This window comes from Harpegnathos saltator, unplaced genomic scaffold, assembly GCF_003227715.2.
Source record: "Harpegnathos saltator strain DR-91 unplaced genomic scaffold, Hsal_v8.6 scaffold536, whole genome shotgun sequence".
NCBI classification, from domain to species: domain Eukaryota; kingdom Metazoa; phylum Arthropoda; class Insecta; order Hymenoptera; family Formicidae; genus Harpegnathos; species Harpegnathos saltator.
Genome location: NW_020230356.1, coordinates 934639 through 957949, shown reverse-complemented (window position 1 = coordinate 957949; position 23311 = coordinate 934639). Strand labels below are relative to the sequence as shown.

Sequence of the window (23311 nt, the reverse complement as noted above, 5' to 3'; positions counted from 1 at the left end):
ATCTTTCTCTCTATATGTGTGTGTGTGTGTGTGTGTGGGTGGAAACACGCACGAAAGTCGACACTTGCAAAGCGACGATTTCGCGCGAAAGAATCAACCGTCGGAGCGCCACCTCATTTCTCGTATTCCCGGGAAAACGGCGGGATCAACAGAGGATTTTAATCAGCGTCGCGATTTTTTCCCCTCAGACGAATTCTCTCAGTCGTCGGGTGTTTTATGACGAAATGTTTCGTGCAAAAGTTTAGTCGGATAATGAGTGGATGTGAATGCGTTTTATAATAATATCCGTCACAGAGAGAGAGAGAGAGAGAGAGAGAGAGGGAGAGAGAAAGAGGGACACTCGGCATTCTCGCGATATTTCACTCGCGTTTCGTGTTACAGTCGAAATTCATGCGTGACATCTTTGACAGACGCTCGAAGGAGCTGCCGGTTGGGTCGCCTGAAAGAATGGTCCATATTGTTTCGACGTTTTCGGGTCGAGGGATCAATATATGATCTCTCTCTCTCTCTCTTCGTCCTGCTCCTCTTCGAGTCGCGCTCCGAAGGAAATGCTCGAAAGCGCGCGAATGGGATTGTGGATCGAGGGGTGTCGAACGTGTTTGACAGGAGGGGGTGGAGAGTGTCGGGGCCACATTCCGCCCTCTCGGGATCCTCTCCCGTATCGCGCGGTAACTCTGCCACGAATCCATGGCGGCCGTCGGCGGGCAACACACAGCCGTCAAACGATACGACATCTTAAGCCTCCGAGAACTCCGCAGGGGATCTCGTGGGAACGTGCGCGTTACACGAAGAAAGTATATTCCACGAACGACACCCCGGAAAATCATTGCACCCGATGCTCTCCACGGACACACGTACACACACGTGCGCGTTTTATTTATCATTATCAGGTGTGCGTAAATATGCCTGAAACACGAGCTGCCGAGTGGCGTCCCCGAGCTTCGGCCGCTGCTTTTTCGAGTCGCGTTCGATCGCGTCGATCGAAAGTTTGAAACTGCAAACTTGCACAACTGCTGACCGATCATTACTCGCGTTTCACCTCCTTCCCCCGCTTTTCAGACGCGGCGAATGGGAAGGAAACAATGCACGGGTCATCGTGCGTGTCGTTTGTCGCAGCACGGTTTCGCATGACTGACAATTTGCGAATAACTCGACGCTTTCAGTGCCTAAATTCAAGTCGGATACTCGAGAAGATCTTAATTGTCGCACGAAGAAGCTAGTTTGGTAGAGTTAACGTGCCGATGAGCGAAGCAAATGCAAAACCTTACTCGAATTTCAAGACAGAACCTCCGCTTCTGCGAGATCGAATTTGACTCCGCCGAACGGACCAGAAATCCCGCTTCCTTCGACCGAAATTCCTTCGCCTGCTTTCGCTCAATTGTCGCGCTGACTCGGCCGCTTCGGCTTTTCCCTGCGCGCGCGATAAAGGACGTGTGTTTATGCGTGGCGCAGGGGGTGTAATAAAAATTCGACGGCGCGGAGTTTCACGCGCGTGCCTCCGTTCGCGATGCACTGAAGCGTGAGAAATAGTGGACTATAAATTTCACTCGGCGAGAACAGGTCGCTTCGACAGTGTCGCTCGGATTACCGTGCAGATTATGCGATTAACTCCTAATCTTGAAATAATATACAAGCAATGGCGCGGGAGATTTCGTCCGTATACATTATCTTCATCGAAACGCGGAACGGGAACACACTCGGCTGAAGCATTCAGATGCTCCCTCGCGGTAAACAGACCACCCCGGCGATCCTCAGATCGTCCGTCGTGTTGAACACCGGAGATTGGAAAGGACTGGAATCTTAAGGAGCGGAAACGCGCCCTTAATCTACGCCCTCGTCTTCGTATCTGTGCGTTTCCACGGGCATCATTACTGGCGCGCGGCCGTTATCTGCCAAAGGTTTTCGATCGTTTCGAGGGCTGCGTTTACTTGTTTGCCCAGAAGGGCCGGTGAAGCAACGGCAACGCGCGACGGCGTGCGTTTTGCCGCGCGTTCGTGCGCGTCCTTCCGCGGCGAGCTGCCTGCCTCAGCAAACAAGGCGCTCATCGTGTTTTGAACACACGCTTATCCCGGCGTGCCCATTCGCCGGCGGTCCCTTACACGTGTTTCGTGGGTTGAGCGACCATTTAGGTAACCGATCTGTTTGCTCGGAGGTCGCTCGAAGATTAGGGCGCGATGCTTCGACCGGTATTTACACGCCGATATCAAACGCGTTCCTCGCGCGAGAGCACAGCTCCGAGGCGGCAGCCTCGGCATTCTCCATCGCCGCGCGGCGTGCGATTCCGCGGCGGCCGCGCTTCGTCTCGATCGAGACCGCACTTTGTGTCTTGCATAATCCCGCTGTCGTCGCGGCTCATCCGCTCTCGCATCTCGTCGGCCGGCGAATTAATCGCGAATTCCACCGCGTCGCGAGTCGCGCCCGTGTATTTATACGACACCCGCGAGGAAACGACACGCCGCGTTGCGCCACGACGGGATCGAAATCCGCATAATTTCTTCGCGAGAGAATTTCTTCAATTTTCGAACGCACGAAGCCTGCGAGGCGGAGAGGAATTCCACTCATCAGAGTCACAATTGTATTTTGTTTTATGGAAAAAAAGCCACCTTGGCCGTAGCAATTAATTGTCATCGATATGATTTGTGGGGACGCACTGAGTCCTCGCGAAGTCAATGTCCGTGTCGAAATTTTGAACCTATTTCTTAACTGAACTGTCTAATATCCGTAGATTCTGGAGGATCAATGGAGATTTGATTGATGCAGAAACTGAAGTTTCTTCTGAAGGCAGAAAATGCACAATTTGACACTTGTAGGCCCTTAAAATCTTTCGGCAAAGCTGTCGTTTAAATCGAATCCGAATAGATTGATATAGGTTTGAATATTAAATTAGCGTTAAATGGAACATTGAGAGATCGAAGGTAGGGACAAAACTTCGATCGGAGTTGATAATAATTAATTAAATCCGCTCAATTGGTACTGGTTTAGCAAATCTCCTTTTCCGTCTTCGAATCGGAGCTACCGTCGTGCGTTGAGAGAATAGGTGGCGTTAGACGATAACGAGTCAGAATGACCCGTTATCGACACGATTTGTGCTCGCAACTTTTGCAGTCCGTTCTACATAAAAAGTCCGTATTTCGAGAATTTCTGTATGTCGAGAGAGTCAGTTTAATCCGCTCTTACCTCGGACACTTGAAACGCAGCTCGCGCTAATCGCTGCGTTTGCGTGTCGTCGCGAATAAATGCAGAGATCACTCACGCTCGCAGAGCACGGCATATTCGAACTCACCGAAATTACACCGGCTTCAATCCCCGCTACCGGAGCGATAAATAACAGTAATGATTGTGTAAACATACACGACGCGGCCCTCTAACGAGAACGCGCGACGAGGATCCGCGCGCGCATGCGTGATCGCGCGTCGAGATTGATTTACGCGACGCAAAGTCGCGATATTCGTCAATATCAATTTTCCGCGGCGGTGCAGCGATTTTCGCCACGTCCCTCCCCCGCCGCCCTCCTTCGTCGCGGGGCGAGAGGGCGAAGGGGTGGACAGCCTCCTACGAATTTATAGCCGGGCTATAAATACAGCCTGCCCCCGGGAGGAATCTGCCAGTCTTCGGTGAATATGTTATTCGCGCGCGATTTTTGGCAAGGAGAAAAAGAGCTCCATGAAAACATCGGTGTGTCGGCGCGACTGTCTCTGTTAACGGGAGTGTGTCTGTCGCCCGGGCTCGCCGATGAGCAGGTTGTCAGCGGCAACGGCAACCGCGAGGCGCGCCATTTGTACACCGCCGACGGCGGTTTGGCGCGTGTCCGTCGGCGACTTCGACGACTTCCTCGATTAGGACGCGCATGTAACACCTCGCGCGAACGCGACGACGACACGCGCGCGAATCCGCGACGCGCACCCGCCTGGAAATATCGCGCGCGCGCGCGTGCGCACGCCGACAGGTACGTCTTCGGCGAGCGCTTGCCAGAAAAGCACCCTGCGCTCGCTCGCAACGCATGGCGACGCGCTCTCGGGAACGACGCCGTGATAAACTGCATCGAGAGACCTGGTCTCATCCGAGGTGTCATAACTCCGTGCCCGAAATAGCCGCGCGGCCGAGTCCCGGCGATTCTCTCTGCGAGCCGTGTCGTTATCGTTCCTTATCGCCGCATTGGCGATCGCTCTTCCACGATTCCCGCCGATCATCGATCCGAAGTCCTCGCACGTGCGTGTCCTCGGCCTGCCGACTCGTCAAGGAACATGCAAATGATGCTCGATTCACTGGACTACTCCTCGTGGAATTGCAGACACCGTCGGCTTCTCGGAGCGATCGGCTAATTCGACGATCCCGCGTCGAGCGCGCTCGGGACCTCCGCCGTCGAGATATCGCGGAGTCCCTTCTGTTCTCGCACATCACCACACATTCTTTCACACATACACACGCACATCCATCCGGACACGTGTGCGCCACGCACACTTGGCAGTATCGAGGTAGAGTGACACGCGTGTCTCTCAAGCTCGTAGTAGGCTCCGCGGCACTAAATCAGCCCGAGTTATGCGTCGACTAATTGTGAACCACGTCCCTCCTCTTTGCCGCCCCCGTGGGGACCAAATATAACTAAACGGAGCGAAACTAAACGGCCGGGCCGATTAACTCCTCAGTTCTCTCGCTCTCTCTCCCTCTCTCTCTCTCTCTCTCTCTCTCTCTCTCTCTCTCTCTCTCTCTCTCTCTCTCTCTCTCTCTCTCGCTCTCTCTCGGCCGTGCGCGGCTTCGCATACGAGCAGAGTGAAAGGAGCAAGAACGCCTTTTTATCCTTCTCGCCTCAGCGTCGTCGCGTCTGCTTCCGTCGGCAGATAAATAGTCGTTGATTGAGGAGAGCCTTACGTCCCACCGAGACGTAACTTTCACTTGGGTGGCGCGAGGTAACACGCGTTTATTAATCATCCCATTCGCGCGAATTATGCGGCCGCTATTAGCGTCACACCGCGAGCTGTTCGTCTCGGTTCGCAAGGTAAAACGGGGGGGGGAGTTACAATCTGAAGGTTCTCCCTAAGGATCTCCGCGCGCGGGCGGCGGCGACGTCTCTTGACATTAGAATGTTGGAGTGAAGTTCAAGGAGGCAGATAAGAGCGGCGGAAATTATCTTCCCGCTCCCCCCATCGTCGAAAGGAAATCTTCCGCGATAACTCAGATGAGCTTTACTCAGTGTTGTGTGTGCAGAATATTACATATAGAAGCCGCGATTCATTTAAAGGTTTATTTAAGAAATCGGTACGTCTGTTCAATCACGTACACACGCATGCACGCACACAGAGATCTCGCTACCGGCTGCCGTTCGTCTTCATTGAATCTCAGAGAGATGACGGAGTATCGTTTATTACACCGCGAAATCGCGCGAGCGTGACATGGCGCGAAACGAAAGCGGCCCTCCAATTAACGGCCGGCCTCGGCCGAGAATAAATAAGGATTACCGTGCGCCTAGACGACGTTGCAAGAGGGTGTGTTGTATTTTGCAGTCTGGGCGCAGAGTGACTTTAGGGACGAGACCAACGGGGGTCTCGCGAGGCTCGACACCACGGGTCATGGCGCCCACACCCCCGGCGGTAGTAACCCTAGCACACCGGGAGCAACCCCCACGACACCATCCGGTGGATTCTCCGCCGCTCAACCGAGGAACCGCACAAACACCACTCATAGGCCGGATATTCGAAAAGGTACGTTTCGACTATGTCTCGACAAGGACAACACGGAATACGATCATCTCTGTACTACATGCGGCGAAATCGTCAAATGAGGAGTCACTGCCGTCCTCGCGGAAAATTATTTTCAAATAAGTGTCACTTGAATCAAGTCTCTCTTTCCTCCGTAAGATATTCTGGGTGCTAGCAAGTTTAATACTTTGATCAAAATTATTAAATTGAAACAAAAACTCGGTTTGCTTCCTATGTACGTGCACTGAGAGAAAGTTGTATTAAAATTAAACAAATATTTGTTCGAATACGACTCTGAATACATTTACTTAAATTAAGCAATTATTTTCTAAAATTCAAGAAAAAAAGTTTACGTTCGGAGAACCTCTGTATTTCATTTTAGAAATTAGTCGCTTAATTTGAATAAATTTATTCACAGTCGTATTCGAGCAAATATTTGTTTAATTTTAATACAATTTTTTCTCAGTGGATAAAGTAAAAAAGTTTATAATATATATTCCTGAAACGAGAGAATAAATTCTTCTCTTTAATACGCGATAAGGAGCTTTTCCAAAATTTACGATGATTATTGCTTTGAGATTATTGAGGAGATTGTCCGTTGTTGAAGATAACTCAAAGGAGGAAAAGTAAACCAAGTAATCGCTTTCTTATCAATGTATTTTTTCCGCGTATCTATTCTACTATCATGTCGAAAATTTAGATGGATTGTTGATACTTTTTATATCGTTTCTTATTTATATCAATTATTATTAATCATTAGCAACTATTAATGCCAATGTTATTGCTTTCTTATTAATTATACCAATACACACACAAATCGTGCGAGATATACGTGAGATCTCGCGTATCCACGATGACTCGCAGTTCAAAGTTCGACGTTAGATTTCGCAACGAGAGAGATGTATTTGCGAATCAAAATTTAGTTCGCGGCGGAGAAGAGTTTTGCGCCCGGAGGCTGGGAGAAGGGGGAGGGAGAGGGGGAGAGGGTGCCATCCCTCTCGCGTTTGCACGGAGTTCTGGAACGAATGCGCGGAATGGTGGATGTCGCGTGGTGGATAGCAGGCGCGGGAGAGAGGTTGCCTACGTTTGTTTGCACGTTTGTTCGGCACTTAGCCGGAACGTTCTCACTCGCGTTCTAAATCCTCACAAATTGAAATATCACCCTGAGTCTTACGTTCCCGGCTAACAACAAACCTCTGCCGCGCGCTTCGCTTTATCCGTTGTAATATTCGACGGAGGCGCCAGTCACTCCCTGCGTGCTTCCGAAAACGCGAGTCTGCCATTCAATCTTCCGTTGTGGAAGCTGCTTAAACCTTACTAATGGCAAAATTCTCGATGTATCCTTAAGCCTCTGATGGTACATCGCGCAAGACATAAATGAATAAAGAAATATATCTATGCATGACGCGTAATTTTAAACCGCGGGTTATAATAATTCGATAGAAGCTTCCCAATCGATGCGTTTCTTCTCTTCGTTTCTTTCATCGCTTCCATGGGCTTAAATCGTCGGAAGACTCCTCATTGACGACCGCTTTTATTCGAGGCGCTTTTGACGGTTTTATCGAGGATATGATACCTTAACACTTTTCAGGTGTACAAACGTCTACAGAAGTAAAACACGAATTGGGTGCCGGTGGCGGTGTCGTTTCCCCCGGAGGTGTGGTCGGGGTCAACGATGCCGACGACAAGGACGGTAAGAAGAACAAACGGCAGAGGCGACAAAGGACACATTTTACGTCGAGCCAGCTCCAAAATTTGGAGGAGACTTTCATCAGAAACCGGTATCCGGACATGGCGACGAGAGAAGAATTGGCCGTTTGGACGAATTTGACGGAAGCTCGAGTCAGGGTAAGCGAATTTATCGCAATTTACAACGGACATCTTAATCATGATCTGAGATAAAGTCCTGACGAAGAAGACTATTCGTGTCAAGACGACTCTGAATGAATTTGCCTCAAAGGTTGCGCCCGCGCTCAGTAATTCGTCTTAATCGCTTAAATAACGCACTGATAAATTAAACGAGACAAAGGTAGTGAGAATTAAGAATCGATGAAAATTAATACGTCGTTTAGATGTAAGCTTTGTCCAAATTAATTTGCCAGTGTATGAATTTCACTTCGATTGGCTATACGCGTCGGGATTTCATTTTTTGAAACATTAGCAATTTCGAGAGAATTATCTTGTCAGAAATCTCAGAAATCAAGGCAGAGAGAAACATAAAAGAAAACATTGAAGCCTAACCCAAATTTGAACTCGTGACTCATAAAGCGGCAGTAACAACTCACAATGCCAATAGTAGAGCCTCACAATGGCTGCATTGAGGCGTCAAGATATCGATTACAAAGGCAACAATCCGTCAACTTCGACTGATATCCCGACGTCTTGTTGGCGTCAATGCAGCCTGCGAAAGACTTTCACAAGACGGATACGACGACGATGTAATTTTAAACGTTTTGAAACGTCTATATTCAGACAATGCTTCCATTCGCATCGAACGTTTCTCTCAACAATCTCTATTCGATTGTTTCACGTGAATCTACATCGATAAAAAATGTCCAATCGAGCGCGTGGAAGAAAAATTTGACTGAATGAACACAACGATGAACAAACCAGGGGCATTCTGGGCTTGAAGGGGAACGGAATCTCGGCTCGTAGAATTTGGCACGTAAGAGAACCGGAAATTCCGTTTCTTCCAGCCGAAACGCATTCGGTTCGCTCGCTGTCACGTGTCAGCTCAAGCAAGCAAGCAAGCAAGCAAGCAAGCAAGCAAGCGAGCCGCTCTCCGCGTGTGTATGTGCTTGTGAGTGATGAGAAAGACCTTACACATCCTACACGTGAGCTAATAACGCGCGCCATCGTACACGGCAAGGGAAGGGAAGGGAAGGGAAGGGAAGGGAAGGGAAGGGTTGCCGAGGAAAAATTCCGCCTACTTATAACAAAGTCTACAGCTAAGCTGAGAGTTCTAAGCTCCGGGGAAGAGAGACCCAAGTCTCATATACAAACGCGTTCTGGCCGCGATTCGGAACGACCACATACTATAATGACCCGGGGCACAGCAGGCGGTATAATAACGTCTCCCTGGGAGTACTTCCGAAAGTTGCGAAGCGGAGGGAGGGTCGCTGCGACCAAGTGGCGCCCAACAACGGGCGGACTCGAGCGGGAAAGTTCGCAAATCCGAAAACGCTTTATGAATCCCCCGGCCGCGTGTCCCCGCCGCTTGATTCGCGAACAAACGACGGATTGCGCGCTCCGAAGTCCAAGACTTCGAAGGCGGATCAGCCGAGCGTCGCGCGGACACGCTCCTCAAAATCCCGATACGGCCTGTCGCGCCATGCCGCGAGCACCAGGACACGGTCCTCCGCCGTGCGCGAGGCGAAAGCGTGAACAAAGTGTGCGTGGACAAGGCGGGAGGACGCGCGAGGGCGGCGGAAGAGCGGACAGATAGGAGGTCACACGGGGAAAGAGGTGAGAGTGCCGCGCGCAGGCCGCAGGGGAGGCTTTGCGCCAGTAAGCCCCGGTGGATTTATAGAACCACACACAGCGTGGTACGGTGTTCCCGCCACGGTGCTATACGCCATGTACCAAAACGCTGCAGATCCCGACCGTCGCGGTATCGCCGTCGCCGCCGCAACCGCCGCCGTCGCCGCTCGTTCGCTGTAACTGTAACGCCGTTATGGAGACATTCTTCATTTTAAATCTCCCTCCGCGCGCGTGCACTTGAGACGAGAAGGACGTCCTCTCTCGCGCGACCTTCGTTAATTCGGAGCTTAACTTGTACCCTTCGGCATAATGGAAGATAATAGGGCCGTATTTCAATGGACGATTATGCTTCACTCAGACGTGGTGCCCGTGTCGGAGCAGACTAGCGCGGACTCCGCGGTACGACGAAGAGTACGTCAATGAGTATCAGTTCCACGGTCAATGTTTCATGGGACCATCGCTGCGACGGCGACCCATCACTGGCGAGATTGCGAGCTTTGCGATTACGGACATGGATCGTTGATCTCTGAACATTGAACAGGCTGACGCGTGACAATCGCGACACAGATCCTTGCAACAGCCTGATGCGTACGGTTGCGGGGTAATGCGTTTGCAGCGTCGTCGCCTTGGCGTCACCTCGATGCAAGGACTCATTTCCTTAGGCGTGACGTCATAGAAATCCCTGGTACCGGATAGAGGAAGATCCGGAAATGTCATATCGGAGAGGAAAGCAGAAAGAGAGAGAGAGAGAGAGAGAGAGAGAGAGAGAGAGAGACATGCTGCTAGAAACTCGGTAAGAGCAGCAAAACCAGTGAGACCAGAGAGAGAGAGGGGGGGGAGTCGCAAGAGAGAGAAAGAGAGGTCGAGCGCGAAGCTGGGTACAGTTATCTGCAAAGAGGCAGGCGTATGTTTCGGTCGGTGGCAGCAGAGCGCGGCTGTCCGAGATAATCCGCCGGTGATTAAGACCATAAATCCATCGGCGGATTAGTATGGTTGCACCGCACACCTCGTGGCGGCGCTGGCTGGTGCACGAGAGAGTCGCACTGTGTTCCAGGCTCCAGTACCGGTGCCGCACACACATACACACTCTCTCTCCCTCTTCTCCTCCTCCTCCTCCTCTCTCTCTCTCTCTCTCTCTCTCTCTCTCTTTGCCTCTCTTCTCTCTGAGTCTCTCATTCTATCGCTCTATCGCTTCTCTCTCTCTCTCTCTCTCTTTTCGTTCTCTATCCAATCCGCTCTATCTCACTCTTCCTCTCGCAATCATACACCCTCTTGGAGCCCTGATCGCGGCGCGACCGACACACATCCAGGATATGCGTCCGTATACCTCGGCCTGGCGGAGGGTGAAGGGGTTGCGCGAAAGAGAGAGCGAGAAAGAGGGATAAATAGAGAGAGCGAGAGAGAGAGAGAGGGAGAGAGAGAGAGAGAGAGAGAGAGAGAGCAGGAGAGAGGAACCGAGCTTACACGCCATGGGAATGGGAAATGGGACGCCGCGGAATATAGGTGGACACTAACCGGTATGAGAGTGAGGATTACCGGGTGTCATCCGTATTCGGCCGGGTTAGCGGCTGTCAGCGGCCAATGCTATCGCTATATATCAATTATTACCTTTGGCCGCGCTGTGCAACGCTCGGCTGCATTCCGGTGCACAGTCCGCTGCCGCAGTGCACCGCCCGTCCGTCCACCCGCCCGCCTGCCCGGCCGGCCGACCACCCTCTCGTCGCGTACCTCGCGAGCCGATTTGCATCGCGACGCATCGTATAGCGACGTATGCAAACGCGCCGCGACCGCGCCTCTCACATCTCCGCGCTTCCACGCGGGTTACGCGGGTTTAACGTCGAGCCCGTGCCCGTTGGCTGGCTGGCTAGCTAGCTGGCTGGCTGGCCGGCTGGCTGGCTGGCTGGCTGGCTGGCTGGCTGGCTGGCTGGTTGGTTGGTTGGCCGTTCTGGTTCACGCGTCGCACTCTCGCCAGCTCGTAAGTTTCGCTGAACGCGAAGGGTGTAGCGCCGGTGCGACTGCACCCTTGGGCTTGCCGACCGAAACGGCGGCTGAGAGAAAAGGACTGGCGTGACAACGTCCATGTAATGAACACACGGCAACAACAGCGTCCGTAAAGCGCGTATAGCAGCGGTAGGAGTGTGACGTGTGGGCGTATAGCGACGACAGATAGCTTGCTTATGAACGTTAGGATTCGTATAATAGGCGAACAGAAGTGTGATAACGCTCGTATAATGAACTGTCGTAATAACGACTCGTAATAGCTGCCGCGTGTGGAACGGCATCGCCTTTCGAACGAACAATCTCATCGAACAACTTGTGCATATATGTTGGGCGAGTGCGCAAGTTTTCATGGACTTTGTGATAGAAAAGTGGAGGGAGTAATCTTATTGGAAAAGCGACACTCTGCCGAGCGATCGTCGCGCGTTGCTTCTTCCATCATCTTTTATTACACCCTGTACATACCCTGTAAACGCTGCTGTAAAGCTGAATCAGTCGCGACACATTTGAGAGAGCCATCGAGAGACTTTTGCACTCGGCCAATATTCGACGCGGCCAGGTGCGATGTTTCTTCGAAGAATTGGGAATTTCTCGTGCACGAAAGTTCAAGAACGGAGTCGGGGCGTGTTCGGAATTTGCATAAGAGGCCCACACGCTTTGTATACGTATGATCTTATCTTTAAGGCGGATCGCACTTGTCACGACACTCGGCTTGCTTCGCTCCGGCTTTCAAGTTTACATGTTGGGCAAACATTCGAAACATTCGAGCGACTGCAATTGGTCGGGCGTGGATTACACTTCGAGGCTGATAACGAAGTATTTGTAGTGTTTATTTCTTAATACTTACTTCTTAATATTGAACGCGTGTATGCCTGATGTGTTGTGTGTGCTGTATGATAAATCAACGCGGTGAGATTCAATTTAACGTCAGGCGCTGTAAGTTTTTATATTCCGCAGGAGATTCCCTGCCCCCTTTGGTCGGCTTCGACTTTAGAGCGGGTCGAAGCGAAACTACGATCGGCTTTACGGTAATGTCCGAGAGTGGTCGTTTTCAAGTTAATATCACGTCGAACGAAATGAAAAATGGCGAAGGGCGAGCCGCGCGTACTCCGCGGGCGAATCAGAATTCGAATCGGCGGCAGTTAATCTTCCATCGGGTATTGTATTTTTCACGCAGGGGGTTGCGGCGCGACCCGCAATTTTGTTGCGAAACTTCGGAGCTTTGCGTGTTTTTCGAGAAAGCAGCATCACCGCGCGATGCTACCGACAAAGGGTATTGTATCGTCTGACCGAGTCTGACGCGTCGTTATATTTTTCATTACAAGTCGATATATTTGTTACGATGACAATGAAATTTGATTGAGAACAAAAATAGCATCGGAAAGATCAATGGTCGATATATCGCATACGTCACTATTCGGGACCTCATCGGACAACAATGTTATAATCTTAATTATCTCTCTCTTTTTCTCAGTTCTCTTTTCCTCATAATCTCTCACGCACTCGATCTGTATCTCGCGTTTGGGTTCAAAGTCGCAGACGACGCAGATTTTCGGATAACCGTCGCCGATAAATCATCCTTCCGGTAACGATCATGTATGTTTATCGCGACAAGAAATGTTTGCAAGGTTTTAACGGTCAGTGATCTTGACTCGCGCGCAGAGGTTGCGCCCGCTCGCATCCAGGATAAAATAATGATGCGACGGAGATTTGCATTTTGCGTTTACACAAATAATCGACGCGTCATAGATACTCGAGGCCGCCATTCGTCGGCTCCACCCTCTTATCCCGACGCTGGCCGTTGATATGACTTGTTTAAGCCGGGTGGGAGCGAAGAAAAGAAAGAGGAACGAGCTACGTAATCCCAAAAGTACCGAAACACATTCGCGATAAATTCGCGCGGCGATCGCTTCCGCCGATATCGCGGGGAAATCGTCGCTCGATCCGACGCGGTTAAACGAAAAAGAAAACGAGGGAACGGGGGAAAAAAGTGCATTTAACTGGAAACGAATCGGCGGTGGAAACGCGGGCAATGAGCCGTAACTATTTATAAATTACAAAGAAATGGAGGAGGCTCGAGAGGCCAGGACGGGACACGGCGGCATTAAAAATCACGTGTTCCGCTTGAGCTCATAATCTCGTATAATCTTTTGCAAAGTTGTTAATACTCGCGGCTTACGGGTGTTAATTTAATATCCATACAGGTACGCCGACATTGAATATCCGAATCCCACCCGGCTGCAGCTGTTACGGTCCACCAGCACAACGATAAAAAAAATCCATAAAACTACTCACACCGCGAGCGAGAGAGCGAGAACGAGAGCTCGCGCGAAAGAGAGAGAGAGAGAGAGAGAGAGAGAGAGAGAGAGATAGAGAGAGAGAGAGAGAGAGAGAGAGAGAGAGAAAGAGAGAGAGAGAGAAAGAGAGAGAGAGGGGGGGGGAGAGCGAGAGCGAGAGGAAGAGAGACAGAGAAAGCCTACCTTCCCATTCGCGTCGTGCGCCGGCTCGTACGCCGTTTGTATCGTTCAGCACCGCCCTTCGCAATGCTTTAACACGAACGATTTCTCGTTGCCGTCTCGTATCCTTCCGTGGTTCCGCGAGGCCACGTAGCGAATAACTGTGAGACAAACAACGAAAGAGTTAGACACGATGCGAAGGTGAGACGAACACGCGAGAATTTCGAGCGCAAATTGCTCGCAAGCCGCCGGAGCTTCAGACCTTCCCGGCGATGTTCATACGAAGCTTTCAGCTATCAACTTTGAACTCTGAACTGCCATGCCAGGCATGGAAGCGCGCCTTTGTTAAGCGACTTATCGTCGCCAGCTATCCCGAAGATTATCGGTGACTTTTCGCATTCGCGCCACTCGACGGCTGTCGCACGAGATCACGGACGCACCCGCTCGGTATCTTGGAATTAGAGCGGCCAATGTCGCGCCGAAATTGGAGATGAAGGTAGAAATCTCCTGTGTGCCCGGGACTACAACGTCTTCTTCTCGTCCGTGTCTCCCGAGACACTGCGAGAAGCAGCACGAGAAGAACCGTCGCGGTTCCAAGCTGTTGATATACGCGTGAGCGCGGGCCGGTGTTGTCACGGACGTGACGAATTTTCTCCGTATCCACTCCCGATGGCCGGTTTTGCTCGCTTCAGCGTGTTCACCGACCCGGTGCGCTGCATCCGTACCGATCTCCTACCCTCGAGAACACACGCGTGCGCACACACCACGTATGCATGGCGTATGCAACGATACAAACGCAGCCGCGTCCCGTTCTTCCCCTTGTCGGACGTGGCCATTCTCGCTGATCCATCTCGACGTTATAGCGAGATTTATGGAGACGCCACTGTTGGAAACTGAGACTGAGAGCCGTCGGAGGGCGCGGGAGGACGTAAGGAGGTGGCGGAGGGCGACGAGGAGGGAGGAGAATGGCCAGAAGATGGAGAGTATATTTCGCGTGCGAGGAAGCGAACACGCGCGCGCGCGCGCGCGCGCACGTGTGTGGGTGCATGTGGAAGCGGCAGAGAAAAAGGGAGAGAATCTCTCCGTTCGCAGGGAGAGCGAGAAAAAGAGGGTCAAAGCTTTGGGGATGGAAGGAGGAGGACATCGTAGGGAAGAAGCGCGCGCGCGCGCGCGCGAGAGAGAGAGAGAGAGAGAGAGAGAGAGAGAGAGACGGATGAAGGAGAAGAAGAGAGGAAGGCAGGAGAATTCATCGTGGCAGCCATGATGGTCGCTATAAGCGAGCAGCTGGCTTCTTCCTCGCGTGGAGAACGTATTTATTTCTGGCGTAACGGAATATTTAAAAATTGCCGTGATGCAAGAAAGCAGCCGAGGATTAATCGCTCGCGCGCGCGCGCGAGAGGGAGAAGGAGAAAGAGTATCGACGGAGAAATTAGTCGCGCGGCGAGTTTTTCACACTCTGCGCTCGAGGAGACGACGAGCGCGCGCGCGAGGAGAAGCGGATGTTGTTATAAATCGCGGACGGTGTCGCGAGAGCTTTCCCAAAGCGATGTAGGAGTAGTTCAAAGTTACGAGTGGCGAACCGCTTATTCCCGACAGACAAAAGGTTTCCACCTTCGCGCCGTCAAATCCCCGCGAAGCCCCGGATATCCGGCGGTATACTTCACGGAATTTACTTTTAACGAAGTGGCGTCGCGCGCTCCGTCCTTGTGTTTTCGGCACAGCCGCGGCGCGGACGCCGTCGCACCTGTTTGCAACGCCGCGACCGTTCGCCCTTTTTGCGTCGCACTTGCAACGACGGCAACTGCGATATGAAACGGTGCGACGCGACGGATACGGATGCGAGCTCCTCGGATGAATTTCCGCCGAGAATTACGGCGCACCGCTCGATCGGCGAATGCGCGACGAAGCATTATTAATCCGCGATTCTCCGACGCACGCTTGCAATTGCAAACCGCCGCGAATGCACTTATCGCCCGATGGAGAGACGCGAGTTTCCTTTATTCCGAAAATAGAAGTCGAAAATGGAAGAAGAGAGTGCGGGGGGAGGACGGGGGAAACGGTCGAATGCGCGAGGCGATCGAGATCAGTGCGCCGAATTGCAGATAGACGGACGTACGTAGAGAGAAAGGTGAAGAGCGAGAGCGGGCGCGAGAGACGGCGCGAGGGAATAAGGAAGCGAGAGTCTGCAGCGTGAAATCCTCGCGAAGCCCCCGGATATCCGTCGACTCCTTCACGGAATTTATTTTTAATGAAGTGGCGCCTCTCTCGCGCGAGCGCGTTGGTCCTCGCAAGGTTTTCGAGACCTGCCACGAATCCACCGTGGCCACGGCAACGCTCCTCCTTGAGCCCCACTCTCTGATGCGGAAAGACGTAGAGTAGCGAAACAAGGACGGCGGAGAGTACTTAAGGGAGACGCGGAGGATCGGCCGAGGAAGGAACGCAGGACGTCGAGTACGTAAGAGTCGCCTCTATGTTTTCTCCCTTTTTCGGTGAGGTCCCTCTTGAGGAACGACAACACGCGTGCATGTTCAGGACAGCCGTGAGTTTCGAGAGGTCGTAGGTGTGCGCATACGTCGGAACGGAGACGGAGGGATGGTGGATAATATAATGATGGCGTCGGCTGGGCGAGGAGGGGCGGGACTACGAGGGGATCAATATTATCCTCCTCCACCTCCACCTCTGCTTCCTCGTCCAGGCTCTCTCTCTCTCTCTCTCTCGCTCTCGCTCTCTCTCTCTTTCCCTCTCGTTCTCTCTGTCGCTCTTTACTTCTCTCTCTCTCTCTCTCTCTCTCTCTCTCTCTCTCTCTCTCTCTCTCTCTCTCTCTGCTTCTCTTTCACTCACTCTCTTCCTCTCCGTTTCTCTACACCCGCGACTAACCTTCCCTCAGATTCCCCTTCGTGTTTCCCCTCCGACGCTACCACCATCCCCATCTCCACCCTATGAATGTCAGTTTTCTCTCCCCTCTGCCGTCGCAGCCTCCTCCTTCGACTCGTCCTTCGGCCTCTCTGTCTCCTGCCTCCTTCGTCGTCTCGCGACGACGACGCGAATTCGCACGAACTCACGCGAATGTTCGCACGATATGGGCGAGAGAGATCGTTAATCTAGACTCACTAAAGCGTAAAGAAACTACAATTTCATGCCACGTCGAGGAATTTATATTCTAGGTGTTTACACGCCGCGCTCAACGATACCTCGGAATTCCTTCGGTGGCGTGTGCCAGTCAATGTGAAGCGGAGCGATTTTTCGAGAGAGGCTTTTAAATATGCATGATTCTTGTCAGTGTAAATTTACGGGCGCTCCTACGGTTGGCGAATATCGCAATTCGCACGCGACTGGCTAAGATCAATATTCGGCGGAGTCTTCGCATTTAAAGTGCGAGCCGGCTCGTCGAAGAAAACCGACGCGCGCGATATTTCACGGCTTCTGTTTATTTGCGGCGAGCGATATCGAATCGACACGATGTGCAGAGCGGGGGAAGCCTCCGCTGCGCGGAATCGATTGATCCGCTTGGGGAGGAATATCTTATAAAGAGCTCGAGGCAGCCCCGGAACGCCAGCAATATTCATTTTATCTCTAGGATTGCGCTAACCTTATCAAACGAGATGTAACCTCGCGCTCGTGTTCTATCACCGAGATTGTTCCAAACTTTACGACCAAAACCAGCCATTTACTACTAGCAGATTAATAAACCTCATGCACGATCGATATTGGAAATAAAATAAAAAATACCAATGCCGTGATGCAAATCGAACTCTAAACATTAAGGAATCTTATATTATTATCGCTTTTAAATGAACAAATGTATACCCATACAGCACAGAAGTTACAGCAATATTGCTGCAACGTTGCTGCAACATTGCAATATTGTTTCGACGTTGCAGCAACGTTGTTCACTTGGTGTGCCGTATGGGTTACGTACGGTCGAGTATCTAAACTCTCAACGTAAAAAGAATACACATGTACATATTCTAGGTTAAAAGTTTAAATAATTGGATGTTTGAAGGCTAAAACACACACACACACATAATAATAAGAAACAAAGTTAGATACGTGTCCTAGAATCGATGCTTTTACCTTACTTAGCAAATGTGTTGTAATGTCAGACCTTGCGTTTGCTTGTAATTTGTCGGCATTAACGGCAATGTCGCAAAGATACCTAGCGGCATCCGAATATTCCGAATCTCAGTTTTACGGAACGGTATCTTACTCGAGGATCGGGGATATCGCTCAAAGAGCGTTCCATTTAAACGGAGCATACTCAAGAGAGAAGCCCGGGCTTCGCAGTCTCGGCCAAGTAAGACAGCTCGACTCTCTTGACCGAGGAACTAACGGCGCGGCGTGGCGCGCAACTTCTGAGCGCAATGGAACAAATCGCGGTTACCCGGAGAGGCCGGAGCCCGATGTTAAGTCACGGGATTACCGCGGACGGGCCGGCGCGGTGTTCAAGGGTGTCTATGTAACGCGTAGACGTATGTGCGGCGCAGAAGACGACCGAGGGAGAGAGCGACGTCGCCGGTGGAATGGGACAGGAGCGGCCGGAGGGGGTGTGATTGATGAGGCACCCCCGGTCACGGTCTCATTACATTTATATAAGCTTTCGTAGATTGAGCTGAGCGTGCGAGCGAGCGAGCGAGCGAGCGAGCGAGCGCGCACACGAACGGAGGCTTACACGGTGGCGAAGGGTCGTGATTTGATGAGGTTTTATTGCCCGAATGACGTGACGGGACCATTGTTCGAGCCGGTTGCCAGGCGGAAAACAGTGGATTCGATTTATCGCGTCTACCGGACCGCCTGCGAGACGTCCTTCGACGTTTTCGACGTGGCCGTGTCGGAAATCGTCCGACGCTCCGCGATTAATCGCCGACTTCGGCGCTTTGCCGAACTTCAGTGGACACAATGCTGTCAAATGACACAGCGACATTGTGTCGCTGTTGCGTCGCAGGATTTTTCAAATCCTCCAACGAGCAACGTCACGTCGTCGCTCAGGAATTCACGTTCAGAGATCGTTGCTTCGTAAGTGCTCGCCCGCGGTTGAGCTCTTGAAAACCAATTACTAATTATACCAGTTAATTATTATCGCAACGGGATTCGGTATATTTATTGTACGCTGAGGGAGCACGGGCGCGATTCCTCTCACGATTCACAGATCACTCGGTCAATAGCTGGGAGCCGCTGGGTCAAGCGATAGTTTCCGCTCGAGATTCGCGCGTACATTCGTCAAAGTTACGACCTTATGAATCGGGCGGGGGCATTAGGATCCGCCCGGTCGTTCCATCTGCCGCTGGTCGAGATTCCGCGGCGCTGTTAAACTTTATGGGCGCGGCACCTCGTGTGTATACGGTGCGCCTTTGCGCGAGAGAGTTTATTGATTCTCGAGTCGCGGCATCTTTCGCCCGCCGTAGTACCATTCTGTCCTATCGAGTTTACTCCCTCCTGGCTTACCGTCGTCGCCCTGGTGTCGCGGCTACCGGGCCGCTTCGTAAAATTCAATGATGTTCCACGAGCGGCTTACCAATGCGAGGAAGAAAAAAAAAACGGAACACAAAGAAATACGCCGGCAGCCGTAAGCCAGCCGCGAATTCAGATCGCGGATGAGGCCATTTTCGGCGCGCTGAGAAAAGAACACGCGACAACACGATGTGTTCGCACCGCGCAAGCGGAAGATCGCGCGCGGACGATGAAACGTCGCGGACGGGAAATGCGGTGGAAAATCAGGAACAAACACGCGCGGACTAACGAGATTCCACGTTGAGAGCTCGATTGCGTCACTCGCGACCTCTCGCGATGCTGCTCACTGCCGCTCCGTCCATCATGTTATTCCGTGAAAACTCTGCCGTCCGGTTACGCAATCAAGGCTACTAGAAAATTCGAGCTGCTACACGACGTCCCGGGAATAATCATCAAGAGAGAAGGGACATTATTCTTCATTAGCCAGTCTTTCACCCTCCCCTCCCCCACTTTCAATGACCCGTCGCGCCTCTTAGCGTTTCCACGGCGCGATCGTGAGGCCATCCATCTTGCGGAGTATTCTCCGACCTCCTTCAGCGCTGTTTCACCCTCGATACCGACCTTCCTTCCTTCCTTCCTTCCTTCCTTCCTTCCTTCTTTCCTTCCTCCTCGCCCGCTAGAACCCTCCGTCCGCTGAATACTTACTCCATCGACCCTCCGTATGTCGCATTTTCCCGCTCCTTGCCTTACAGTTACGCGAGAGCGACGTGTATCTGAGCGCAACCATCCGTATAATTGTTGGGGGCGAGCAGGGACAACGGGCGTCGTTGAGGAAGAGAGACGCCGTAGCCGTCGGAGTACGTCGGGATGGGCTTGAGGCTGAAGGGCGAGTCGAGATGAGAGGAGAGGGTGGAAACGGCTGACAAGGTTCGCCGTGGTATCGAGCGAGCGCGCGAGCGCGTAAGCGAGAGAGGACCGCCTTGAATTAACGCCGTCATATTTCAGGATGGAGAAGCTCGCCGGGGTTTTCTTGCTATTTGTCTCAGGACTCCGCCGTTTACCGGAGCACCGTCGGGGCGGAGGAAGCGCCGTTTTGCTTCCTTCGTTGCGTCTTCGTGACTAATAACCCTGAGCGTTCGCTCTCGCGAAATCTGGCGAGAGACGCTATACGCGTTGCTGCGCGCTTCTTGAAGAAGAAGTTCTCCTCCGCCTCCTCTTGTCGCTCTCGCGACGCGCCAGCTTGTATATACGTTAACGACGAAATCTCGGGAGAGAGGGGGGAGAGTAGAGTTCGTCTACCGTGACAAAGCGAATTTCGTAGGGTTGCCTGCAACGCTGTTTATACGCGTCGAAGTAAAGAACGGAGCGGATCATAGAGAGAAGGTCGACGATTACCGGCGAATTTACGTCCGCAAGTTTCGCGGACGAGAGGATTGGCCGTATTTTTTCGTGCGACCTTCAGAACGTGCGTGTCCGTCTTGCTCTTCTCTAATGGGAGAGACAATTCTCCCGTTGGGAAAGAAATTCTGCCATTGAACTCTTCCGCCCACGAGTACACAATCGGACGATGAAAGGTTGCGACATTTTCAACTCGAAGAGTTTCGCAACGCATCCCGATGGTATCCAACGGGAGAAGATCTCTCTCGCGAGAAACGCCGGGAAATAAATGCTCCCCCGTTGGATACGTCGCGAAGCTCGTTGCGAAGTAAAACCGTGTCGCAAGCTTTAATCCCGCGAATGAAGCTCGATCGAATTACTGCGTAAGAGCTCCCCGCGATGAATAGACGCTTGTTATATACAGCCGCAACGCTCCCTGCTTCTACTTCCAGGTCTGGTTCAAGAACAGACGGGCGAAATGGCGGAAGAAAGAGCGGAACGCGATGAACGCCGCCGCGCAGGCCGCGGCGGACTTCAAGTCGGGCTTCAGCACGGCCAGTCTGAACGGCTTCATCACCCAGCCGTTCCCCGACCCGGACACCCTCTACGGCTCGTACAGCACGTACAACAACTGGGCGACCAAGGTGCCGTCGCCATTGAGCGGCAAGAGCTTCCCTTGGATGAACACGTTGGGCTCGGTGGTGCCGGCCGCGTCGCACCATCACCATCACGCGCAGGTCAGCCCGGTGAATTGCTTCAACGCCGCGGCGACGTCGGTCGCGGGCAGCCACGTCGGTGGCATGTCGGTGTCGGTCGGCCAAGCGGCCACGTCCATGTTGCCGGGCATGGGTTCCGGTCTGGGCGTCGCGAGTTCACCGGTCGCAGCGTCCGGTGCGGCGTGTCCTTACGCCGCGCCGGCGGCGCCGCATCATCCTTACGGGCCGCCGGTCTACACGCCGCACCATCGGACGGCGGCACCGCCGGAATCCTGCACGGTCATGACCTCCAGCAGCATCGCTTCCTTACGGCTCAAGGCGAAGCAGCACAGCAGCGGCTACGGCGGCGGCGGCGGCGCTGGCGGCGGTGGCGGCGGCTCGTTCAGCGCAGGCGGTACCGCCGGTACCACGGCCGGCAGCATAAGCCCCGTCAGCTCGAGGGCATCCTCCGTCGGGGGCGGTGGCGGCGGCGGCGGCGGCGGCGGCGGCGGTGGCGGTTTAAGCGCCTGTCAGTACGCGTTGACGACGGCGGCCGGCGCGAACCCACATTCCCCGGGTGGTCCTGAGGCGCACGCCAACGCCACCGCCAGGGCTCAAGTCTGAGGTGACGCGGGGGCTACTTCTAGCCCCCATCATCACAGCGTAGCGTCCAATTCCGGGAACTCCCTCGGCGGTGGCGGTAACCAAGTGGTACCTTCCGCCGCGGCCATCTCCGGTCAGTCGGCCGACAATCAGCTGAGGTCGCAAGAGTGACCCAGGCCTAGGTCCGCCGCCTCGCCGACGTTGTCGTCAACCCCGTCGTCGACGACTTCGCACCCGCATTATCTCTTATACGACGAAGATGGTGCCGCGGCGGACCACAAGATGGAAGACGAGCGAAGTATCCTCGGGGTGAACAGCATGGTGAACGCCGAGCAGGTGGTGGCCGCTGCCGCCGGCAGCATCCCGGTGGGAGTCGGGATCGTCAGCGGAACCGGCACCGCCACCGGCGGCGGTACCGGGCTCGCCGGTTATTGGCAACACGCTACCACCGCCCCCACCTATTGGCCGTCGTTGTTCGACTGCTGGACGACGCCGCAGATCGCATCCGGCTCGCAGACGCAGCCGCGGGACGACGATTGAGGCCAGTAAGATTCTATCGAATTACGGCTGCCCCCCCTCCGGCTGCCCTACTCGTTCAGCTCGAGCAACTCTCGCCTCGGTCGTCGCGGCCGCGACGCCGCGCCGCGCCGGCGGCCCGGCGAGCTGCGAATTCCGCGCGGAGTGCGAACACACCCGAGGCGAGTTCGAGTTTAAGACGGAGTACAAATCTTGAGTTTCCGTCGCGACGACAAGTACACTTAATCCCCCGATTCTCTTTCCCCGGCACCGCTGCCTCGAACGAGGGTGCCGGGAACGTACCACCCGTAATTATTCCCATAATTCATAATCACGATGCGTGTACATACACATACATATATATATATATATATATATATATGTATATGTTTGTGTGTGTGTGTGTGTGTGTATGTATATGTATATGTATATATTATATGTCGTGATGGAAAGAAAATTGCGCGCAGTATATTGTTTGACACACACGGGAGACACACGAGACGCGCGCGAGGGCCGAGTTTCCGTGAGTCGCGCGCGACGCGCGCGAATGCGCTAATTGTATACGATGGCATTCTCTCTCGGGTGAAGCTTTTTCCCGTAACGTAACGGCGCGAAAGATCGGGGGATTAAACTCCGCCGAGCGCGACGGAGGCGCGGAAAACGCGAAATGGGCTGATGAGGATCCCACGGGGATCATCACGCGTACTCACTCTATTCTGTAGATATATGTATAGTAGACGCCCGCGGGCGTTCCGCGCCGCGGGCGTAACTGTATACCAAAATTGTTACATTGCAATGACGATAATAACAATTATTCAGCAGAATACCAAAATCTTGTAGGCTATAAGTGAGCGAATACGGTCGATACGTTGTACAGTGTACGGGCGAGGGAGAGTATCCTATCGAGGCTAGGCGTACATTATAAATATGAATTAGTATCGTGGAATAATTATAATTAATATTCACACACACTCACACACACACACACACACACACACACACATACACACAGACAGACACGCACACAGAGTATCCTCTCTCG

At 52.9% G+C, this 23311-nt stretch overlaps 1 protein-coding gene across 1 annotated transcript in view; it reads left to right on the top strand.

Moving 5' to 3' along the window:
* Positions 1 to 21791, top strand: part of Ptx1 (pituitary homeobox homolog Ptx1) — a 33285-nt gene extending 11494 nt beyond the window's left edge. The window contains exons 2-4 of the mRNA XM_025303197.1: positions 5502 to 5699; positions 7288 to 7544; positions 20908 to 21791. Coding sequence (XP_025158982.1) covers positions 5502 to 5699; positions 7288 to 7544; positions 20908 to 21774 — 1322 coding nt within the window. The 3' untranslated portion in view covers positions 21775 to 21791. The remainder of the gene's footprint in view (positions 1 to 5501; positions 5700 to 7287; positions 7545 to 20907) is intronic.
* Positions 21792 to 23311: the final 1520 nt, after the last annotated feature.